General features: G+C 39.3%; 1 protein-coding gene across 4 annotated transcripts in view; it reads right to left on the reverse strand.

The window, feature by feature from the left end:
- VCL (vinculin) overlaps positions 1–25,632 on the reverse strand; it is a 125,027-nt gene that overhangs the window by 53,051 nt on the left and 46,344 nt on the right. For all 4 annotated transcript variants that reach the window (XM_002756214.6, XM_002756213.6, XM_009009687.4 and 1 more), the window contains exon 2: positions 24,510–24,580. In XM_002756214.6, the coding sequence (XP_002756260.3) occupies positions 24,510–24,580 (71 nt within the window). The remainder of the gene's footprint in view (positions 1–24,509; positions 24,581–25,632) is intronic.

Consider the following 25,632-nt stretch of genomic DNA (forward strand, 5'->3'; position numbering starts at 1 on the left):
ATGAATAATGCTGACATAAACATTCATGTATAAGTTTCTGGGTGGACATATGTTTTCAATTCTCTTAGGTATATACCTAGGGGAGGAATTGCTAGTTTATATAGTAACTCCATGTTTAATTTTTTGAGAAACCCCCAAACTATTTTCCAGCACTGTGTCATTTCACGTAAGTGCTCCTAATTCTCCATAGCCTCACAAACACTTGTTATTTTATTTTATTTATTTATTTTGAGACAGAGTCTCACTGCCTCCCAGGCTGAAGTGTTAAGGGTGCGATCTCCGCTCACTGCAACCTCTGCTTCCCAAGTTCAAGCAAGTCTCATGCTTCAGCCTCCCGAATAGCTGGGACTACAGGAGCACACCACTGCACCCGGCCAATTTTTGTATTTTTAGAGATGGAGTTTCACCATGTTAGCCAGGCTTGTCTTAAACTCCTGACCTTGTGCTCCACCCACCTTGGCCTCCCAAAGTGCTGGGATTATAGGCATGAGCCACTGAGCCCAGCCATTATTTTATCCTTTTAAATTAAAGCCACCCTAGCAGATATCAGGTGGTATCTCATTATGGTTTTCATTTGCACTTCCTTAATGATCAGTGATGGTGAACATCTTTTCGTGTGCCTGTTTTCCATTTCTACATTTTTTACGGAGAAATGTCTATTCAATTAGGCCCATTTTTCAATTAGGTCTTCTTGTCTTTTGGGACTAAGTTGTAAGAGTTCCTTAGATAACTTAGTTAATTAAACCCTCATCAGAAATATAATTTGCAAATGTTTTTTCCCAGTCTGTAGATTATCTTTATTCAATATAGTGTTAATTTCCATGGTTTTTAAGTTATAAAATAAAATAACGCATGTAAAAGATTGTATAAATTTTAATTCAAACAAATTCCATCTACCTAAAAGTCAATAATCATTTTATGACAGGCACAGTGGCTCATGCCTATAATCCCAGCACTTTGGGAAGCCGAGGTGGGTAGATCACTTGAAGTCAGGAGTTCAAAAGCAGGTTGGCCAACATGGTGAAACCCTGTCTCTACTAAAAATACAAAAATTAACCAGGTGGAGTGGCGGGCACCTGTAATCCCAACTACTTGGGAGGCCGAGACAGGAGAATCGCTAGAACCCAGGAGGCAGAGGTTGCAGTAAGCCAAGATCATGCCACTGCACTCCAGCCTGGGCAATAGAGCAAGACTCGGTCTGAAGAAAAAAAATTGTTTTATAAAATAGTACCAGGTACTTTAGAACCCCACCTTAACCAAATCCTGCTTCCTATTCTCAAGAGATAATTATTACTCTGAATGTTGCTAATTATTTCCTTGATTTTATTTATACTTTTACTACCATATATGTATACATACCTAAGCAACTTTTTGTGAGTTCTACCTATACCGGAACCTTAAGTTCCTCTTAAAGGAATCATACTGTTATGCATGCTTCTGTGACTCTTCTTTTTGTTCAACATTATAATGTTGAGATGGGTCTATGGCTGTGTTAACAACTGTAGCTACTATGTTGTATTCTGCTGTAAGAATATACCAAAATTTATTTATCCATTCTACCTCTGCTGGACATTAGAGGTGTTCTAGGTTCTTGTTTCTGTTATTAGTATTAATATGAACAATAGTACTGTGAAAATTTTTATTCCGGCTTCTGGCACACATTAACAGAGTTTAGGTTATATATCTAGTAATGGAAATACTGAATTACAGAAAATATATATATTCAACTTTACCAGGGAATGACAAACTGCTTTCCAAAATGATTGTATCAATTTAATACTTCTACCAGCATTATGCAAACTTGATCCTCAATGTTTGAACTTTTAATATGCCAATCTGGTCAATGTGAAATGATAAATTATTGTGAATTTAATTGCATTTTTTTTTTTTTTTTGAGAGAGAGAGAGGGTCTCGGTCTGTTGCCCAGGCTGCAGGTACAGTGGTGAAATCATGGCTCACTGTGAGGTCATGGCCTCGACCTCCCGGGAACCCCCCACCTCAGCTTGTTAAGTAGCTGAGACTATGGACATACACCATCATGTCTGGCTAATTTTGTTTATTTTTTGTAGAGATGGAGTCTTCCCATGTTGCACAGGCTGGTCATGAACTTCTGGGCTCAAGCAATTCGTCCACATTAGACTTCTACAGTGCTGGGGGCCAGGCACAGTAGCTCATACCTGCAATCCCAGCACTTTGGGAGGCCAAAGTGGGTGGATCACTTGAGGTCAGAAGTTTGAGACTAGCCTGGCCATCATGGTGAAACCCTGTGTCTACTAAAATTACAAAAATTAGCCAGGCATGGTGGCAAGTGCCTGTAATCCCAGCTACTTGGGAGGCTGAGGCAGGAGAATCATTTAAACCTGGGAGGGAGAGGCTGCAGTGAGCTCAGATCGCTTCACTGCACCCCAGCCTGGGTAACAGAATGAGACTCAGTCTGAAAAATAAAAGTGTTCTGGGATTATAAGTATGAGCCACTGTGCCCAGCCCTGCATTTTTCTTTTATTAATAAAACTGAGGATTGTTCGTTTGCACTGTTTACTGGTCCCATAAGTTTTGATAGGTTGTGTTTTTATCATTCATTTTTAACTAATTATTACTGTGTTTATTTGACAATGAGTTGTTTGGGAATTTTAAAATATACTTCTACATATAAAGGGCTCTTCCACTTATCTTCTTATCATTGATTTATCATTCAAATGAGTTATGCATAAAATGTGGTCTTAAGACAATAAAATGTATTAGACTAGAATAGTTTAATGGCTTAACATACGATTCATTTTTATAAATTTTCTATGTGTTCTTGAAAATACTGAGTGATCCAAATTTTAGGAAAAATATTTTACATATTCTATTCAATCAAGCTTGTTATTTAAAATGTTCAAATCTTCTACATACTTTCTTTCTTTTTCAGTTTTATCTATCAATTACTAAGTATTAAAATCTTCCAGTATAATAATGGATTTGTCCGTATCTCCATGTGGCCATTTTTGTTTTATATATATTGAGGCTACCTTATTAGCTACATACAAATTTACTAGTATTATATCTACCTGAACCTACTTATCATTATAGAGTGCCCCTGTTTGTTTTTGTTTTTGTTTTTTTTCAAGAGAGAGTTTTGCTCTTGTTGCCCAGGCTGGAGTGCAATGGCATGATTTCAGCTCACTGTAACCTCTACCTCCCAGGTTCAATTGATTCTCCTGCCTCAGCCTCCTGAGTAGCTGGGATTACAGGTATGTGCTACAATGCCTGGATAATTTTTTTGTGGTTTTAGTAGAGACAGGGTTTTGCCATGTTGGTCAGGCTGGTCTTGAACTCCTGACCTCAGGTGATCCACCCACCTCGGCTTCCCAAAGTGCTGGGGATATAGGTGTAAGCCCAGCCTATAGTGCCCCACTCTTTGTCTCCAGTAATGTTTGCTGCCTTAATATCTATTCTGCCTGATGTTAATATTGCAAACTAGCTTTCTTTGGTTATTTTACTTGACTGATATACCTCTTTTAGCCTTTATTTCCATCTCTCTGTGCCATTATATTTTAGATGTATGTTTAAAACGTACCATGTAGCTACATTTTTTCATCTAGCCTTTTAATTTAATAATGTAGCTCATTTACATTTATTACTGTTACTGATACATTTCGAATTATTCCCATATCTTATTAATTTTCTATATGTTCTATATTTTAAATTCCTTTTTTCCCCCTTTCTTTATCCTCTTCTTGGATTGAGGGTTTTTTCCCCTCAATTTTTCTTATTCCTTTTATTATTTTAGAGATTATATACTCTGTACTTCTATTATTTTTGTGGTTACTCTAACTACACATGCCTACTAAGCATGTTAAAAATCTAAAATTATCCCCTTCCCAAACAATAGAGGGATCTTAGGCTACTTAATTCCCAGTTATCACTTTCTGATCTCTATACTATTGTTTAATTTTTAATTTCATGTTTATATTTTGTTAATTTATAAAGTTATATATTTTAAGCTTTAAATCTTGTTAGATATTATTTGTGATTAAAAAAATAAGTATTTGTGGCTGGGCATAGTGGCTCATGCCTGTAATCCCAGCACTTTGGGAGGCCAGGGTGGGCAGATCACCTGAGATCAGGAGTTCAAGACAAGCCTGGCCAACATGGCAAAACCTTGTCTCTACTAAAGAAACAAAAAATTAGCTGAGCGTGGTGGTGGGTGCCTGTAATCCCAGCTACTCAGGAGGCTGAGGCAGGAGAATCACTTGAACCCAGTCGGTGGAGTTTGCAATGAGCCGAGATCGCACAACTGCATTCCAGCATGGGCAACAGAGCAAGACTCCATCTCAAAAATAATTAATTAATTGGTTAATTAATATTTGAGGCAGGGCACAGTGGCTCACACCTGTAATCCCAGCACTCTGGGAGGTCAAGGCAGGTGGATCACTTGAGCCCAGGAGTTGGAAACCAGCCCGGGCAACATGGTGAAACCCTACCTCAACAGAAAATACAAAAATTAGCCAGGCATGGTGGCACATGCCTGTAGTCCCAGCTACTCAGGAGCCTGAGATGGGAGGATCACTCAAGACCAAGAGGTGCAGGTTGCAGTGCACCAAGATCACACTACTGCACTCCATCTTGGGCAACAGAGCAAGGCCCTGTCTCTAAATAAATAAATATTTGACCTTGTCCCCATTCTCGGCACACAACTCCTAAAAATCTTTGGACTCTACAGTGACAAGAGTGTCTTTGTGGACAGGCACAGTGGCTCACACTTGTAATCCCAGTACTTTGGGATCCCAAGGCGGGAGGATCACTTGAGCTCAGGAGTTCCAGACCAGGCTGGGTAACAGAGCAAGATTTCATCTCTACAAGCCCTCATCTCTACTAAAAATAATAAAGTATTAGGCAGGCATGTTGGCTCATACCTGTAGTCCTAGCTACTCAGGAGGCTGAGGCAGGAGGATTGCTTGAGTTCAGGATATCAAGGCTGTAGTGAGCTATGATCATGCCACTGCACTCCAGCATGGGTGACAGAACTGGACCCTATCTCCAGGAAAAAAAAAAAAAAAGAGTGTCTTTTGTATGCTAATGAGATGACTAGTGTCTGGGGGACCCTAGATAGCTTCAAAACGTGAGCTAGTTCCAGAAACATATAGGCATGGTCAGAGGGTTTCTGAGTTGGTGACCACATCTGGGTGCTGGGAGGTGGTGCACCCAGACCGCATGAAAGCTTCCTCCTCATATCTTGCCCTATGCATCTCTTCCATTTGGCTATTCCTGAGTTGTGTCCTTTATAATAAGCTGGTAACTATTTGAGTAAAGTATTTCTGTGACTCATGTGAGTCATTCTAGCAAATTATCAAACCCGAAAGCAGGGAGTTGTAGGAACTCCCAACTTTGTAGTAAAGTCAGACAGAAGTGTTGGTATACCAGGCACCCAATACTTGTGACTGGTATCTGAAGTAAGGATAGTTTTATGGGACTAAGCACTTAAACGTTGTAATAAAGTTGGACAGAAGTGTGGTTATACCAGGCACCCAATACTTGTGACTGGTATCTGAAGTGAGGACTTACATGAGTGCTTATGGGACTAAGCACTTAAACTTATGGGGTCTGACACAAACTCTGGGTAGTTAAGTGTCAGAACTGAACTGAGTTGTTGAATACCAAGTTGGTGTCTGAAGAGCTGGAAGACTGGTTGCTGGTGTAGAAAAAACCCATGCATCTGGTATTGTGTTGAGTAAATACCCATTATTTGAAGTGTTAAGTAAAAACATCCCATTATTATATTATATACATCAATGCTTGTCTACATTTACCAACAAATTGTCCAGTATCTTGGCTCATCATTCCCTCTTGCATTTCAGGCTTACATCTGGGATCATCTGACTTGTCTGAAGTACATTCTTTAGGATTTTCTCTAGCAAAAGTCTGCTGGTGAAAAAATTTATCAGTTTTTACGTGTTTGATAATGTCTATTTTGTCCTCATTCTTCAACGACTATTATAGTAGCACAGAATAAGTTGACAGTTATTTTATCAGCAAACTGAGGGCATTATTTTACTGACATGGCAATAGAAGCAGGAGAGAAGGAGGTATGATAATGAAAGCAGAGATTGGAGTAATATGGGGCTACAAGCTGAGGAAAGCAGGCCATGTCTAGAAGCTGGAAAAGGCAAAGAAACAGACTCTTTCCTAGAGTTTCCAGAAAGAATGTGGCCCTGCTGACTCACTTTGGACTTCTGGCTTCCAGAACTGTAAGACAATAAATTTGTGTTGTTTTAAACCACAAAGGTTGTGGTGACTTGTCACAGCAGTAAGAGGAAACGCTCACCCAATCAAAAATTATCAGTTATACAAAAAGGCATAAAAATACCACTGATAATGAACAGAAAAGTCAATCATTCAGAACCATCCTAGGGCCTGGTGTCATGGCTCACCCCTGTAATCCCAACACTTTAGGAGGCTGAGATAGGAAGAGGACTGCTTGAGGCCAGGAGTTCAAGACAGGCCTGGGCAACATAAGGAGACCTTGTCTTCTTTTTTTCAGACAAAGACATGCTGTGTAGCCCAGGCTGGAGTGTTGTGGCGCGATCTCGGCTCAATGCAACCTTTACCTCTTGGGTTCAAACAATTCTTGTACCTCAGCCTCCCAGGTAGCTAGGATTATAGGTGTGTGCTACCATACCACAGCTGGCTAATTTTTGTATTTTCAGTAGAGCTGGGGTTTTACCATGATGACCAGGCTGGTCTCAAACTCCTGACCTCAAGTGATCCACCTGCCTCAGCCTCCCAAAGTGTTGAGATTGCAGGTGTGAGCCACTGCACCCAGCCAAGGAAGACTTTGTCTCAACAAAAAATTTAAAAATTAGCCAGGCATGGTAGCAAAGCACCGGTGGTCTCAGCTACTCAGGAGGTTGAGGTGGGAGGATCATTTGAGCCCAAAAGGCCAACCCTGCAGTGAGCCATTATTGCACCATCACAACCCATCCTGAGTGACAGAATATAACCCTGTCTCAAAACAAAACCAACCTAGAAATGACAGAGATGATAGAATTGGTAGATAAGAACATTAAAATGGTTATAACTGTATTCCGCATGTTCAAAAAACAAAAGTAAAGATTGAGCTGGGCACAGTGCCTAATACTGTGCTTTGGGAGACTGAAGCAGAAGAATTGCTTGAGGCCAGGAGTTCAAGACCATCCTGGGCAATATAGCAAGGTCTTAAAAAAAAAAAAAAAATCAGGCCTATAATCCCAGCACTTTGGGAGGCCGAGGAGGAGGATCTCTTGGGCTCAGGAGTTCAAGACCAGCCTAGGCAGCATGGCAAAACCTCATCTTTGAAAAAAAAATTAAAAATTAGCGATGTGTGGTGCTGCACACCTGTAGTCTCAGTTTCTCAGGAGGCTGAGGTGGCTGGATCACCTAAGCCCAGGGTAGTCAAGGATGCAGTGGGCCGTGATCGCACCACTGCATTCCAGCCTGAGCAACAGAGCAAGACCCTTTCTCCAAAAAAAAAAAAAAAAAATCAAAAATTTATCAGCGTAGTGTTGCACTTGTAGTCCCAGCTACTCTTGAGGCTGAGGTGGGAGGATCACTTGGACCCAGGAGGTTGAGGCTGCAGGGGGCCATGATTGTACCACTACATTCCATCCTGGATAACAGAGCAAGATCCTGTCTCAAAAAAAAAAGAAAAGAAAAATTGGTTACACTAGTTAGATAAATGGAAGATAGAGAAAAAGACCCAGATAGAACAACTAGATACAAAAGATATGACTGAGCTGAGCTATAAGTATACACTGTGAATTACTAGCAGATTAGATATTGCAGGGAAAAAAATTAGTGAAATTGAAGCCACAGCAATAAAGACTATGTGAAATAAAACAGAGTGAAAAAAGATTTTTAAAAAACAAATGGCATCAGTGAGCTGTGGGACAACTCCAAACCTAACATATATATAATTAAAGTTTCCAAAGGAGACAAGGTAGTGGTAGGGTAATATTTAAGAAAATTGTTTCCAAGGAACTTCAACATTGATGAAATTATAGCCAACAAACAAAAGCACCACCAACTACAAGTCTTGTGATATATCTATTCATGAAATCCAGCCACTGTATAAGTTTTTGAAATTTGGGGGAAAAAATTATAGGAATATATGAAGAAAGGAAACTGAAAAAGAAAAGATGAAATTGAAAAGGTTTACAGGAATAAAATTGATTCTCTACTAATGGTTCCCTTGTGTGGTGAAATGATAGGTCCAAAACAGAGACTGTACCATTTTTTTTATACAATAAGACATCTGATCTGCACATTAAAAGTTAATGGCATTCATAAAAGCCAAACAAATCCCCACTAAGACTAACCAGCAGTCAGACACAGGAAGAAGTATGTCTTAATATTCAAGCTGCCTAGCTTCTTAAAGTGATCTTGTATATTTTAATAGAAATCTGAATTTTAAAACAGTATTTAAAGAAAGAAAGTAGACATACTGGTCAGTTTCCTAAGTGATTGTATATCTTAACTATATACTAATAATACTTAATTAGATACTTTAAATCAATGAAGTAATACTTCTCTCTGCCTTGGAATCTTCAACCTAAATTGCTATAAAAAAAAAATCTTATGCTATATATCAAATGGCCCGATGACAGCCTCATGGGATCCCTAAATATGGTAACTCATGATCCTCTAATCTGTTCTTCCCAAAATTACCACCTGCTATAATTTGAGACAATTTAAGAGAAGACCTTGAGTATGAGTAATAATTTTGTAAGAAAAGAAAGAGCACAAACTTCTTAGTGCCATGTGATTTCAATGATCACTAACCAAGAAGATTAAATGTATGAGGAATAGGAGGAAAATACATTTAGAGATTATAAAAAGACTATCAAGTCTTTTTTTTTTTTTTTTTTTGAGACAGAATAGTTCTGTGACCCAGGCTGGAGTGCATTGGCTCAATCTCAGCTCATGGCAACCTCCGTTTCCCAGGCTCAAGTGACCCTCCTGCCTCAGTCTCCCAAGTAGCTAGAAATACAGGCATGCGGCACCCTGCCCAGCTCATCTTGTTTGTATCTGGGTAGAGATGAGGTGTCATCATATTGTCCAGGCTGGTCTCCAACTCCTGACCTCAAAGTAATTCACCCACCTTGGACTCCCAAAATGCTGGGATTATAGGCATGAGCCACAATGCCTGGACTACAAGTCCTTTTTAAAGTTCTTTTAGACTGTACTCAGAAAAGGTGAGTTACTAAAAATTTTTTTTGACAAGATCTCACTCTCTTGCCCAGGCTGGAGTGCAGTGGTACCAGCACAGCTTACTGTAGCCTTGACCTCCCAGACTTAAGTGATCCTCCCACCTCAGCCACTCAAGTAACTGAGACTACAGGTGCATGCCACCATTTTTATACAAATATAAAATTTTTTATATTTGTTGTAGAGACAGGGTCTCACTATGTTGCCCAGACTGGTCTTGAACTCCTAGGCTCAGATGATCCTCCTACCTCAGCCTCTCAAGTAGCTGAGACTATAGGCACACATCACCATGCCCAGCTAATTTTTTATGTTTTGTAGAGATAAGATCTCCTTATGCTATCCAGACTGGACTTGAACTCCTGGACTCAAGTGATCCTCCTGCCTTGGCCTCCCAAAGTGCCAGAATTACAGGCACGAGCCACTGTGCCCAGCTGAGTCACTAATCTTAAATTCCTTTAATTGAATTCTTTCATATATGTATTCATCCAATATATTGAGGAACTATTATATGCTATGATTCCTAGAAATGGGAATATTTTTTAAAAGTCCCTACCTAAGAGGAACCTTCGTAAAAGGAGACAAGTATAAATCAGTCCTCAGAAGTATGTCCAGTGGGCCGAGCGCAGTGGCTCATACCTGTAATCCCAGCACTTTGGGAGGCCGAGCGGGGTGGATAACAAGGTCAGGAGTTCAAGACTAGCCTAACCTATACCAGCGAAACCCAGTCTCTACTGAAAAAAAAAGATTGGCTTGGTGGCGAGCACCTGTAATCCCAGCTACTCAGGAGGCTGAGGCAGTAGAATCGCTTAAACCTGGGAGGCGGAGGTTTCAGTGAGCTCAGTGAGCTGAATTTGTGCCATTGCACTCCAGCCTGGGTGACAGAGTGAGACTTCGCCTCAAAAAAAATAAGAATAATGCAAAAAAATAAGTATGTCTAGTGCATGCTGAGGGTGCAAAGCAGGAGGAGGGTTTTTTGTTGTTGTTTTTTGATATGGAGTCTCACTCTGTCACCCCAGCTGGAGTGCAGTGGTGCAATCTCAGCTCACTGCAACCTCTGCCTCCCAGGTTCAAGCAATTCTCAAGCCTCAGCCTCCCAATAGCTGGGATTACAGGTGTGTGCCACCAAACCCAACTAATTTTTGTATTTTTAGCAGAGATGGGATTTCACTATGTTGGCCAGGATGGTCTCAAACTCCTGACCTCAGGTGATCCCAAAGTGCTGGGATTACAGGTGTGAGCCACCATGCCTGGCCAGGAGGAGTCATTTTCACCCGAGAGGTTAGGAATGTTGTGATGGAGAAGGTAACAACTACACTGCTCCTGCTTTCAGAAGCTCAGCACTACTTATAAAGACAATTCTCTTTGCAGCATCTCTTTGAGCTCTTTTTCCAATAGATCTCTCTGTCTCTCTCTGTCTCTGTCTCTCTCTCTCTCTCTCTCTCTCAAACACACACACACACACACACACACATGCACACACACACACACACAAAAGTCCTTTCTCTCAGAAATAACCTACACTTGCAATAGGCCTAGTTGGACTAGGGAGGGCAGTCTACCATCACAAAGCAGGTAACTCATCCTGAAGCCAAGCAATCTTAATCAACTTCTGTAAAAAGCAGTCATCCTATGTCAGCTATGATTTAGCTATGGACAGGAGAGCTTTAGACAAAATAATATAGAGGAAATCATGTGATTAAGTCTATTTAGACATATGGTCCATAACTTAAAACCGGAAAGCACTCGAAAAGATTCAAGTTCAACTTTCACTCCCACCAAAAAAAGAAAGAAAAGGTGGGAGAGGAATGGAAATAACTCATATCACATTCACTGTTTTAATAAAAACAAAAAAATTAAAACTGACCTTAAACAGTATAGCCATTTAGGTTATAAATACTGTTAAAAAGATGCATTGCTTGCAAAGAGTTAAGTACTACGGAGCAGAGCACCTGAAAATTTGATTTCAAGGAAGTCGCAATTCCTGGAGCACACCCAAGGAAACAGGTGTTTACATCCCACGATCCCTGTTTTAGAGAGAGAGCTTGTTGCAGAGCCCACAAACATATCTGATTAAACAAGGCTATGACAACACTTGGGAGATGGGAAGGGAACAGGTGAAAGGAAGGAAGTCAGAGAACATGAGAAGCTGGTCAGTGAGGCTTTCTCTACTGTGGCCACTGCATCCAGCACTTCCCTCACTGACATCTCCAACCAGTCTGGCCCTGGTATAATTATGTAGCAGGCAAAATCAATTGTCAGGGCTATTCTTCCTCTTTTCTTAGCCCTTGTTGTGACCTTCCCGTCCCTTCCCATTCTTTCAGTGTCTTTCAGAGATCAAGAAAAGCCTAGACCAGCTTGACCAACATAGTGAAACCCTCTCTCTACTAAAAATACAAAAATTAGCCAGGCCTGATGGTTGTAACCCATGCCTGCAACCCCAGCTACTCAGGAGGCTGAAGCAGGAGAATCACTTGAACCCGAGAGGCAGAGGTTGCGGTGAGCCGTGATCACACCACTGCACTCCAGCCTGGGTGACAGAGCAAGACACTGTCTCAAAAAAAAGAAAAAAGTAAACCCTAAATCACTTCCCAGTCTGAGAAGCCCATCATATTTAAAACCAAGAAATGCCAGGCTGGGCACAATGTCTCACACCGATAATCCCAGCACTTTGGGAGGCCAAGGAGGGCGGATCACCTGAGGTCAGTTCAAGACCACCCAGGCCAACATGGCAAAACCCCATCTCTACTTAAAAATACAAAAATTATTCTGCCCTGGACCCAGAGGGAAAAAAAAAATACAAAAATTAGCTGGGTATGGTGGCACAGGCCTGTAATCCCAGCTACTCAGGACACTGAGGCAGGAGAATCACTTGAACCCGTGAGGTGGAGGTTGCAGTGAGCCAAGATCACACCACTGCACTCCAGAGAGACAGCAAAACTCTGTCTCAAAGAAAACAAAACAAATGAATAAATGCCAAAACACATTCGTAAAAATGGTGGCCTATTTAAGTGCTTACATTTAATATTTTAACTGCATGCTCAACTTTTGTCTGGGCTGGAGTGCAGTGGCACAATCATGGCTCATGACAGCCTTGACCCCCCCAGGCTCAAAGGATCCTCCAACCTTAGCCTCCCAAGTAACTGGAATTACAGGCATGTGCCACCATACCCCGCTAATTTTTTGTAAATGGAGTCTCTTGCTCTGTCACCCAGGCTGGAGTACAATGGTGTAATCTCAGCTCACTGCCAACTCCGCCTCCCGGGTTCAAGCGATTCTCCTGCCTCAGCCTCCTGAGTAGTAGGGATTACAGGCATGCAACACCATACCCAGCTAATTTTTGTATTTTCAGTAGAGACAGGGTTTCGCCATGTTGGTCAGGCTGGTCTCGATCTCCTGATCTGATGATCTGCCCACCTTAGCCTCCCAAAGTTCTGGGATTACAGGCATGAGCCACCGTACCCAGCCACTTTTTTGTATTTTTAGTAGAGATGGGTTTTCACCATGTTGCCCAGGCTGGTCTTGAACTCCTGGGCTCAAGCAATCCAGCCACCTCAGCCTTCCAAAGTGCTGGGATTACAGATGTAAACTACCACACCTGGCCATGAACAACATCTTTTTCCTGGGACTACATACATGACCTCATTTGAAGATAATATTAAAGTCCAGACCCTTCATAATATAAGGCCTGATTGAGAAGATAAGGGTTTGGGTTACAGGCAGGCCCTCAAAAGCTCCGCTTTCCTGCATAATAAGAGCCTACCTTCAGCCAATGGTCTAAGTGAAAATGACTGCTAACGCCCCACAAATTCTCCCTTCATTAAATATTTAAGATTTAAATTGTTAACCTAAGGAAATGAACTTTAATATAAAATTTCAGGCATCAGCAACTGAGAGTTCGGCCATTCTAGTATCCATCAAATAGGAAGTACTGCCTCTATAATCAATTCTTCCCCTCCTTGGAATATGTACACACATATGATTTTTTTTTTAAATAATAAAAATAAAGCCAGGGGTGGTGGCTCACTGCTATAATCCCAGCGCTTTTGGAGGCTGGGGTGGGAGGATTGCTTGAGCCCAGTAATTCAAGAACAGCCTAGGCTACATAGCAAAACCCTATCTCTACAAAAATAAAAAAAATAGCCAGGCATGATGGCATGTACCTATAGTCCCAGCTACTCAGGAGGTTAAGGGGAGAATTGTCTGAGCCCAGAAGTTTGAGGTTACAGTAAACTATGATCACGTCACTGTATTCCATCCAGCCTAGGAGACAAAGCAAGGCTCTATCAGACCCAGGAGACATGTAAAAAGAAAGTTTTCTTTTATATATTAATATGAAGCATTTGGCACAGATTTTACTTTAAAACAGTAGAGATGGGCACATTCTGTGGCATAGCAGTAACAGCTAACATGCTTTGTTCCTGGCATTGCCGTTTTGAGAAAGGTCAAGGATCCTCAGCCATTCATCACTTAGAGACCTGAGTGAAGCCTCAAGCAGTTACAGTTTTTAGAAGGGAGTCAGGAACATAGACTACAATGACAAGCTTTAATCTAATTCAAGTAGCAAGTATGCAGCACCAACTCACATGAGAAAGGGTACACTGTGTGATAATCCTAAAACATGCTGTTCCAACCCCGTACTCCGACATTTAGAGACCCTACAGACCTCATCCACAAAGTATTCCTTTCCCTGTCCCAACGCTCTTAAAGTACAACATAATGCAAAGTATCCTTCTTGTTCTTATCAAGGCCAAACAGTGATAGTACAGGACACTGCATAAGCACACCCAAAACTAAAAATAAAACCACAAGGATGCAGTTTAAATGTATACAATTTCCATTTGTCAATTATATCTCAATAAATAAAGCTAAAGGAAAAAATTAATTTTAAAAAATAAATCACAATGAGTCATACTGAAAACATTCATAACAGTTCAAGGGAAACACCAAACCCTTTGCTAGAGCATGTATACTAGATAACAAAGCCTAAACACACACATACACACACACACACACACACACACACACACAGGTTCACTAAATTCTCTTATTTCAGATTATTGAGATTAGGAGGGTATGCAGCCAGTTTTGACTTCACTTCAAATAAAACAGAACTCTGGCCAAGTCAAGTGATAACTGAAGGAGAAGCAGCATGTTGGGAATGAATGGAGAGGAACAAACATTACAGCTGCCCAAGCTAAATGTTCCTCAAGTCTTGGTAAGCAATTTATTTGAAAGACAGCGTATAAGTCACAACCTTTAAATCCTTTAAAACCTGAATAACTAGTCCTGTTCTTTCTCCCCTCTTCCCTTACTCTCTTGTCAAATCTAGCATCGGTGCAGATTCTGGGCGTGCAAAGTTCAATCAAGAACTCTGCTACCTATCAGTCCATCAGCCCCACAGTCTTTCCTCCATCTCATACTAGGGTTACAGCAGAAACAGACTGAACAAACAAGCAAGTGTGTCTTACAGATACTAGCAGTTTTCAAATATATGTTGATTCTGTTGTGATGAACAAAATCTTTAAATTATCTTAAAATATTACTAAATTGGCCAGGCATGGTGGCTAACGCCTATAATCCCCATATTCTGGGAGGATCGATTGAACCCAGGAGTTCTAGACCCACCTGGACAACATAGTGAGATCCCATCTCTTAAAAAAAATTTCTTTTAATTAGCCAAGTATGGTAGCATGCATGCCTATAGTCCCAGGTATTTGGGAGCCTGAGATGAGAGGACTGCCTGAGCCTGGGAGGCTGAGGCTGCAGTGAGTTGCGATCACACGACTATATTTCAACCTAGGTGACATAGCAAGATCCTGTCTCCAAAAATATATATAAAATAAAATAAAATATTGCTAAATTCACTGTATCTTTCTGTTTGTTTGAGATAGTCTCACTTTGTCACTCAGGCTGGGGTGCAGTGGTGTGATCTTCACTAACTGCAATCTCCGCCTCCTGGGTTCAAGCCATTCTCCTGCCTCAGCCTCCCAAGTAGCTGAGATTACAGGTACTTACCACCACCACCACACCCAGATAATTTCTGCAATTTTAGTAGAGATGGATTTTCACCATGTTGGCCAAACTGGTCTTGAACTCCTGACCTCAAGGGATCTGCCTGCCTTAGCCTCCCAAAGTGCTGGGATTTCGCACCCAACCTGTACCTGTTTGTTTTTATGCATTTCTTAATCAATAAATAATTTACAGTCTCACTATTATTTTGTTGTTGGTAGGGTGTGTATGCGGGGGGGTTTGAGACATAGTGTCTGTCACCCAGGCTGGAGTGCAATGGCACAATCTCAGCTCACTGCAACCTCTACCTCGCAGGCTCAAGAGATTCTCCTCCCTCAGCCACCCGAGTAACTAGGACTACAGACATGCACCACCACGCCCAGCTAATTTTTGCATTTTTAGTAGAGACGGGGTTTCACCATGTTGATGAAACTGGTCTTGGACTCCTGACCTCAGGTGATCCACCTGCCTTGGCCTCCTAAAGTGCTGGGATTACAGGAGTGAGCCACTACAACCAGCCTAAAATTTCACTATTATTATTTAAAGGTCCTTATGCTAAAAAACAGTAGGCAATCACTGTTCTACAGTAGAATGTAGTAAAAGAGTTACAGGTATGGCTACCTAAACACAAAATGAAGTGGAATAGACACAGTAAGGATATTTTCACTTATGAAGAAAATTGCCCAAAACTAGGATGTGGATTAAAAGAAGGAGAACAAAATCTGGAGAAACAAGCCAAAAGCAGGCTAATGTCTATCAATAGTCATTCTAAAAAAAGATAATTAGCAACAAATAATTAACAGAATTCAGAACCCATGAGAATCACAAACCTATAACCACTTAACAATATTGCTTTGAAATATGTAGAGCTAACGCTGACAATTATAAGAAAAATCAACAGGTCTACAATTAGTACAGGAGTTTTAACATATGTCAATCATAAGCTCATAGTTCAGACAAATTAGGCTACAAAAATTAGACTAGTAATATTTCTATACTGACCTAATTGATATAAATAGAACTCTATAACCAAGCAAAAAAGAATATACTTTCTTTGCAAGCACACATATACACTCACCAGAATTGAGCTCTTACTATGTTACAAAAGAATTTCCAATAATTGATATTACACCAACCATGTCTTTGAGTACAATACAATTATATTAGAAATATAACAAAAGATAATAAAAACAATTTTTTTTTTAAAGACGGAGTCTTGCTCTGTCACCAGGCTGGAATACAGTGGTGCAATCTTGGCTCACTGCAACCTCCGACTCCCTGGTTCAAGCAATTCTCCTGCCCCAGCCTCCCAAGTAGCTGGGACTATAGGCTCGTGCTGCAATGCCCAGCTAAGTTTTGTATTTTTAGTAGAGACAAGGTTTCCTCATGTTGGCCAGTATGGTCTCAATCTCTTGACCTCGTGTTTCACCCACCTCAGCCTCCCAAAGTGCTGGGATTACATGAGTAAGCCACCATGCCCAGCAATATTAATAATTTTAAAAACTAAAAATTATTTTAAAGAATTTTTTAATTCTCTAGTTTAAAAATTAAAGTGGCCCATGCCTGCAGTTCCACTACATTGGGAGGCCAAGATGGGTGGATCACCTGAGGTCAGGAGTTCGAGACCAGCCTGGCCAACATGGTGAATCTCCATCTCTACTAAAAATACAAAATTTAGCCAGGCATGGTGGCAATCACCTGTAAACCCAGCTACTCGGGAGGCTGAGGCAGGAGAATCACTTGATCCCAGGAGGTGGAGGCTGCATTGAGCTAAGATCATGCCATTGCACTCCAGCCTTGGCGACAGAGCAAGACTCCATCTCAAAAACAAACAAACAAACAAAAAACAGTAGTACTAAATTATGTTTAATGTGGCAAGTCCAAAGGTGAACTATTTAAAGTTTGAGTGCTTGCTCTAACTCAAAAATGTAGCAAGGCAGCTGGCAGAGGTGAATGATTATCTCACAGAATCTTGGGCATCCACATTAAGAGACAAAAATTTTCTAATACTGTAGCTGTGGAAAGCACCACAAAACTCAGGACACATACACACAAATCACACATTAGCCCCAGGCAAACACAGGGTATGAAATGATATGATAGAATAATTATTTAAAAAGCTAATTCTGGGCACTTTCACCCACAAGTGTGTTTAAAAATACAAATTTCATCACAAATTATTTTGAGTGTTCAAGATCACAAGCAAAACAAAAGCCACAAGGCCTGATTCATGTCGTAAAAATGTGACATCATTACTTTAGGTCAAAAGAGATCTAAATTAAGTATAAAGCATGTTTTAATCTTTCTCAAATTTCTTCTTTGTGCATGAATATAAATTATGGTAAATTTGTACAAGTAAATACCATAACTGTTCTTAACTAATAAAGTTTAAGGGTTAAAACAAAGAATTCCCAAGAAATGTGATTAATGACAATCATGTAGCAGTAGTTTCACACAGTATTTTGGGAACATTCTTTTATTCTATAAGCCTAGACATTACAATGTGCTTCAAAAATAGTCCAAGCTGGTGAACCAATCCAAGTTTTGACTTCAAGCAGACTGTCAGAGCAGTACTGAGGCAGAAAGTGAGAACGCTGTCCAGTTTGAAATGAAGCTGTCATTTGCCTGCCAACAGATAATGCACACCATGCCCTTTTCAAGTTCATCACAAGACTACCTCAGAAGTGACACTTTTTGATCCATTCAGTACTGAACATCCTTGGAAAGGGTCTAAGAATTGCCTTCATTATTCATTTCTGCTCCATTGCAGAAATAAGAATGAAATTTCATTGTATACATCAATGATAATTTTTCCAAGGCAAATACAATAGTCTGCCATAAACATTTCTCACCTATAGTAAGGAATCAATCTGAAGCAAATCTATACTGACAGAAAATAAATCTGGTCAGTTTGACATACAGCTTATTCTCTGTCACAACACTAGCACCTACTATTCATTCTGTATTTGGTTATGAATCTTCCTGAAGATGCTTTCATATTGTCATCCTACTGCTCAACAACTACAAAGCTTCCCTGCTGCCCAATTCTAAATTCCTTTGCCTGGCTTTCAAGGACTATTGCCCAACCTACCTACCTAAGCTTAGTTCCTACCAGCCCCACTATGACTGCCCCTCTCCCCATAGGCCCTCGTGACTTGTTCATCCCATTCACTGTATCCAGAGTATTTTCCTTCCTCCCTACATCTATGCATCCTCCCAAGCCCCACTTCCTACATAAATGTTCTTTCTACTATTCTACTTACAACGATAGAGCTCTCTCTCTGAATTCCTATCATAAAGTCAAGTCTTTATTATAGCTCTTTAATTGAAAACTTCTTAAAATATTTCTTTTTTGCAAAATTTCTCTGCAGTAGAGTTTCCACCTTTGCTCCGCCATCATACACAGAAAAATAAAATTCAAATGTATGGCATATCTCCATGGGTCTACTTGGGATTATGCACAATATCCAGCCACAACAGCTGTAGTTCCACTAATTTCTCTCCCATTAAAGAAAACAAAATAACAAATATATTATACTTCAATGAAAGTCTTAAAAAAACATAATGAGTAGGAATGAGAGGGATATTATTATACATGTAAACTTAAATATGCTCCATTAATTTTTTTTTAAAACAAAGCACTAGTATCCTCTGGCACTTTATTACTGTTAAATTATTTGCAATACATCTCACAAGTGACCATTCATTACACACTGGTAAGAAGGACTATTCTATATACAGCACTTAGCATGCTAGGCAATCAGTAAATAATTAACCTAGGAGCACGTCTAGCCCATTAATCAATTATACATAAAACATTACTGCCACAGCGATATGATGATGATGATGAAGAAGAAAATGACAACTGACACATGATACAAAATGTAAACATGGAGCACAGCAGCTGACTCTGCTGCTAACAGTCTCAAAAGGAAGAAATGATTTCTTTCTTTCTTTTTTTGAGACAGAGTTTTGCTATTGTCACTCAGGCTAGAGTGCATGGCATGATCTCTGCTCACTACAACCTCCACCTCCCAGGTTCAAGCGATTCTCCTACCTCAGCCTTCCAAATAGCTGGGATTACAGGCATGTACCACCACACCTGCTTACTTTTGAATTTTTAGTAGAGACAGGGTTTCACCATGTTGGCCAGGCTGGTCTTGAACTCTTGACCTCAAGTGATCCACCAGCTTCGGCCTCCCAAAGTGCTGGGATTACAGGCGTGAGCCACTGCGCCCAGTCAGGAACAAATGATTTCTTACAGGGTTATAAGGTTAATCTAACCAACATTTTAACAATACAGCATAGCTGTGGCACTCCCGAAGTTTATGACAATCTGGGCAGTTTCTATGGCAATCACCATGCAACCCTATACCTCTTGTGCAACACTGTGGCTATTATTGCAATCTTGGGTAAAATTAGTAAATTGTGAACTCTATCTGCCACTGCAGCCAGGGATCAGATAACTTTGGCTCCACCCAAGAGAAAGGCTGTGACCATGCAAATCTTGTTCTATATTAAAATGGTTCTCACTTTTACAATAAGAAATTGCCTGATCACTGGAAGTTCCTCATTGACAATTACATCCTTTTAAATTTATTAAGCCCATTTTTCAATATGCCCTTAATTGCCAATCACACAAATAGCCTAGGATAGGATTTTGAGACCCCTAAATTCTAAAAGTGTCATATCTTTCCCCGAAAAATCTTTAAATAAATATCAGATAGATTAGGCATGAATCTATCTACAGGTCATGTATCTTCTGTTTTCTCTAGCCTTGGTGTCTTAACATTCTAGGAGTACAGACTGATCTAACAATAAATTTTTAATATTTTAGCCTTCAGTGTTGCTTAAGCAGTCACTTGAGAAATCCTTGCAAAAGTAAACTACAGAGGAAGTTTCAGTCAGTCATGCCCCAGAAATTTCTAAACATCAACCAAACAGCTCAAAAGAATGTCCTACTCAGTAGTTCCAAGGATGTCATTAATTGCTTCCATCTGTTTACCCTTCTCTGTCCCTGTCTTTTCCAAGTCAAGGCATCTACTATTTTCTGCTTCATTTTTGCATTCTATAGAAAAACAAGAAAAGAAAAGCATAAAAATCCATCATGGTTTGTTTCATTTGGTTTTGTTTTAAACAGGGTCTCACTCTGTCACCCAGGCTGGAGTACAGTGGCATAATGACAGCTCACTGCAGCCTCGACCTCCTGGGCTTAGGCAATCCTCCCACCTCAGCCTCCCAAAGTGCTGGGATTACAGGTGCAAGCCACCATGCCTAGCCCTCCACCATGTTTTCAATTATAGAATACTTATTTGCCCCCAAATTTGTTGGACAACCACAGCCATATTGTTGTTTGTATTCAAGGCTATTTTCAAGTAACATTTCAGACAGTGGCATATTAAATTATACACTTCAAAACTGCTCAGTAAAGTTTTCAGTTGATCATAACACATGGTTTTTCCCTGATTAATCATGGAGTCCAGAGTTTTTCTCCAGGGCACAATAAAAGTTCAAACCTCTGAATGGTCTCATCCATTGACTATCCTTTTCTAAATCAATTGTTTCATTAACAACTACATAATCAATCATTTTTTTAATTCTGTCATTTCTTCCACGTTTGTTCATTAGAATTCACCTTACAACTAGGGCTACTGGGCTACTCTAAAAATTTTGTCCAGGAAAGGCAAAATAAATGCTTACTTTTCATTAAATTACCAATTATTAGAATAAGGGGTTGATGCCCTAGCTACCACACAGGGTGATCAATTAAGTTTTGTTTTAAAGTTACCAAATTTTTTGAAATTTATACCACAACTAGGATGTGCTCATTGTTAATTTTTCTAAGTCCCCAAGGAAGCCTGTGAGAGCAAATAGAATATTTCAGAATATGTCTCTATGGATGAACAAAAATAGTTTCCTGAAAAAATCCATTTACCAATCAAATCATATTCATAAACTAGAATGTCAGGGTTGGAAGCAATTGTTTGTAGGGTCATTGAGTACAACTACTTACCTGATAGTGAAACCCCCTACTCACTCATTCCCTGTGTTCTATATCTTCCAAGGGGTGAGGTGCAACCTGCTACAAGTTAGAGCTATGTTTTTAATGTAAGGTAAATGCAAGTATAATTATAGTATGTTTAGTTGACAGCATAAGATTCCTCTTAATATTACCAGGCTAAGGCTGAGGCACAGTGGCTCATGCCTGTAATCCAAACACTTTGGGAGGCCAAGGCAGGAGGATCGCTAGGAGTTCAAGACCAGCCTGGGCAACAGAGAGACTTTGCCTCCACAAATGACTTAAAAATTGTCTGGGCATGGTGGCACACACCTGTAGTACCAGCTACTTGGGAGGCTGAGGCAAGAGAATCACATAAGCCTGAGTGATCGAGGCTGCAGTGAGTCATGATTGTACCACTGTACTTCAACCTGGGTGACAGAGTGAGAGCCTGTCTCAAAAAAAAAAATATATATATACATATATATATTACCAGGTTGATCAGATGGCGTGTAAACAAAGTAGGCTGATGTGTAGGTCAGAGCTGGAAGAAACCTTGAGATCACCAAGTCCAATGAAAGTAGGACAAAAAAGATACTCCCACAAAATAGGCTCTACAAAAAAAAAACCAGATGCTTCCAGCACCTTACTTCCTGACACATGAAGACATTTTATGGAATTAACATAAACATAGTTGCATAAAGCACCCACTCAAGTTAGTTCGAAATAAGAAAACATCAATATGGGTGAAAGTTTTACATCTGCTCAATGAAAATAATAGAACATAAGGAGGATCAAAATAAAGGAACACTTTTAGCTTTATTTAAAGTTGTGATATATAACATACATAGAGAAAATAAACGTAAGTATGATATAATGAATAAATATAAAACAACCACCCATGTAACTCATCACTTAAATCAAAAATAGAACATTATTACCACTTTTAGTAGCCCTTGTGTACCTCTCCCTGAGTATAAACCTCTTCCTCCCTCCCAGAGATAGGACTACCCTGGTTGTGGTGACCATTATTCTCTACTCTTCTTTATCTTTTTACCATATAAATAAGCATGTCTAAACAACATAGTTTATTTCTGCATGTTTTTGAACTTTTTTTTTTTTTTGAGACAGAGTCTCACTCTGTCACTTAGGCTGGAGTGCAGTGGCACAATCTTGGCTCACTGCAACCTCCACCTCCCAGGTGCACGCGATTCTCCTTCCTCAGCCTCCCAAGTAGCTGGGATTACAGGTGTACACCACCACGCCTGGCTAATTTTTGTATCTGTAGTACAGATGGGGTTTCACCATGTTGACCAGGCTGGTCTCAAACTCCTGACGTCAAGTGATCCACCTGCCTCAGCCTCCCAAAGTACTGGGATTATAGGTGTGAGTCACCGCAACCGGCCATTCTTAAACTTTAAATAAGTGGAACCTACATATCTATTCATCTATCTATCTATCCATCTATCTATCTATCTATCTATCTATCTGACTCTTTCATTTCTCTCAATTATTTTTGACCATTCATTTCTCTTCTTTCTTTTTATTTATTTATTTTTTTTAGATACAGGGTTTCACTCTGTCACCCAGCTGAAGTGCAGTGGTGCAGTCACAGCTCACTGAAGCCTCAACTTCCCAGGCTCAGGTGATCCTCCCACTTCAGCCTCCTGGGTGGCTGGGACTACTGGCTCACACCACCACACCCAGCTCATTTTTTGTAGAGATGAGTTTTCACCATGTTGCCCAGGTTGGTCTCAAACCTCTGGGCTCAAGTGATCTGCCCTCCTTAGCCTCCCAAAGTGCTGGGATTACAGGCATGAGCCACTGCACCTGGTCTCATTGTTTTTTTCAATTGAAATGAAACTCATATAGCATAGAATTCACCATTTTAAAGTGAAAATTTCTCACTCCTTTTCATTACTGATTAATATCACAATTTCTGACTATACCATGATTATTTTATCCATTCTACTCTAAATAGACCAGTGGAGTCATCATGAACAATGCTGATAGAAATGTTTTTTATATGGATGCTAGTTTGCATGCACACAAGTATCTATAGGGAACATACCTGGGAGTGGAACTGCTTATCTTCTACTTTACTAATGTCAAATTGTTTTCCAAAGTGGCTGTACAAATTTACATTCCCAACAGCAGTGTAAGAACATTCCAGTTGCTTTACATCTTATGAATGACTGATATGATCAGGCTTCTTAATTTAGGGTGCATAATAAAATAATTTGCACTTCTCTGATGACTGAGATAAAACACTTTTTCATATATTTATTGGCCACTTAAATTTCCTCTCCTTTGAGGTGCCTATTCAAATCCTTCACACACCTTCTTTTTGAAAAGTCTTGTGTTATTCTTATTGACTTCTAAGAGTTCTACTTTTTTTGTCCTACACATCAGCCTTTACTTTTGTTTAGGCCTTGACTGCCATGTAGAACAAAACCACTAATTAAAGACAATATAAGAACCTACGAAGTTTTAAGTATTCAAACATTAGTAAGTCTGTTTGTTTTATGGAGAATAGGCCAAAAAGCCTGAAAATTGTTTTTAGGAGTATTAGGAGATATATAAATATAACTTAAATTTAAAATATAACTGAAAATATGAAACAATAATTTTTAAAAGTTTATATCTACTATTATTCCCTTATCTCCAAGCAAAGGTGCCTAGTATACGATGCAGATTCATGCATGCTATAGTCAGAATGGGTCTCTAAATCCTTTTCATCCTGTAAAGAAAAGCTCAAAAGTCATGGTTTTATTAAACATTATTATGTCAAAAATAGGCCAGGTACAGTGGCTCACACCTGTAATCCCAGCACTTTGGGAGGCCAAGGCAGGTGGTTCCCTGAGGTCAGGAGTTCAAGACAAGCTTGGCCAACATGGTGAAACCCCATGTCTACTAAAAATTACAAAAATTAGCTGGTAGTGGTGGCACATGCTTGCTACTCAGGAGGTTGAGACAGGAGAATCACTTGAACCCAAAAGGCAGAGGTTGCAGTGAGCTGACATGCCATTGCACTCCAACCTGAGTGACAAGAGTAAAACTCCTTCTCAAAAAAAAAAAAAAAATTAGTATGTCAAAAATGCCTAATATCAGAGACTAAAATGAACGGATTTTTAAAAAGTTAGAAGAAAAAAATGTTGAAATTTCAATTGTAAACAAAAGTTTTATATAAAAAAATGTTGTTACTGAAATCAACTACTTTTTCTTCCTATCATAGTATTATTCTGATTAGCAACCCAAGAATATTTTAATTACTTACTTAATAAATGCTGGTGGCATATCTCTCTTCAAAATCTGATCCTCAGTGGTTTGAACAGTCTCTTTTCCAACCTACAAGGGGGGAAAAAATTCATAATTCAAGTATAAATTCTCAGACTTTAAAAAATTATTACTTAAGCATTTTTGAAACATAAACATAATCTATCATTAAAATTTCTAGATTTAAGGGAAAATTCTGGATTAAAAAATTTTTTTAAGATTACTCACATAATATACCTTTACAATATACTAGAATAACAATATGGAATACAAACATAATGTTGTGTTACTCCTTCTCCAGAGTAACTAATTTGAAAGCATTATTGAACATAATAGGAAAAATTCATTGTTGAGAACATATGTGTGTGTGTTTAGCTGAAAAACTCTGCTACATCTCTAAATGTTACATGAAGTACATGAATCAAGTCAGACAGACAAAAACATCTATATTAAAAAAATGAAGTTATTGGAACTAGGAAAAGTATTTTAAGCTACTATGATTCTGACACTAGCAATGAAACATAAAAATATGCAACTTCACTAGTAATCAAAAAAATTAAAATTAAAACATGGTATTTTTCCCTAATTATAATGCAAGTTAAAAAAGAAAGAACATATAATGCTAAATGCAATAATGGAATAAATAGTTTTACACCCTGCAGGTGGTGATATAAACTGTTATATTCTCTTTGGAAGATCATTTGCTAGCATGTTTTAGGAGACATAAAAAAATGTCATACCTAGACATTCCACTTATGAGAATATGCCTTATAAGCAGTAATACCAAATGTGGTAATAGAAACAATATTCAACAAAGTATTCACTATGATGATAGTTATACAAGCTAAAACAATTCATAAATAACTCCTCCAACAAAGAGGAACAGTTAAGTAAATTAAGATATATTGTTAGGTTGAGTACTAGCATTATGGGAAAAGGTTTATGACATTATATTTCACTTAAAAGAAGAATATAAATAACAAGTACATTATGAGTACCAAATAAACCCCACATGTATAAATAAAGCAACAACACTGAAAGAATACACACACACATATTTTTGTTTTTTTGAGATGGTGTCTCACTGTCACCCAGGCTGGAGTGCAGTGGCACAATCTCAGCTC

This window comes from Callithrix jacchus, chromosome 12 (genome assembly GCF_049354715.1).
Source record: "Callithrix jacchus isolate 240 chromosome 12, calJac240_pri, whole genome shotgun sequence".
Classification (NCBI taxonomy): domain Eukaryota; kingdom Metazoa; phylum Chordata; class Mammalia; order Primates; family Cebidae; genus Callithrix; species Callithrix jacchus.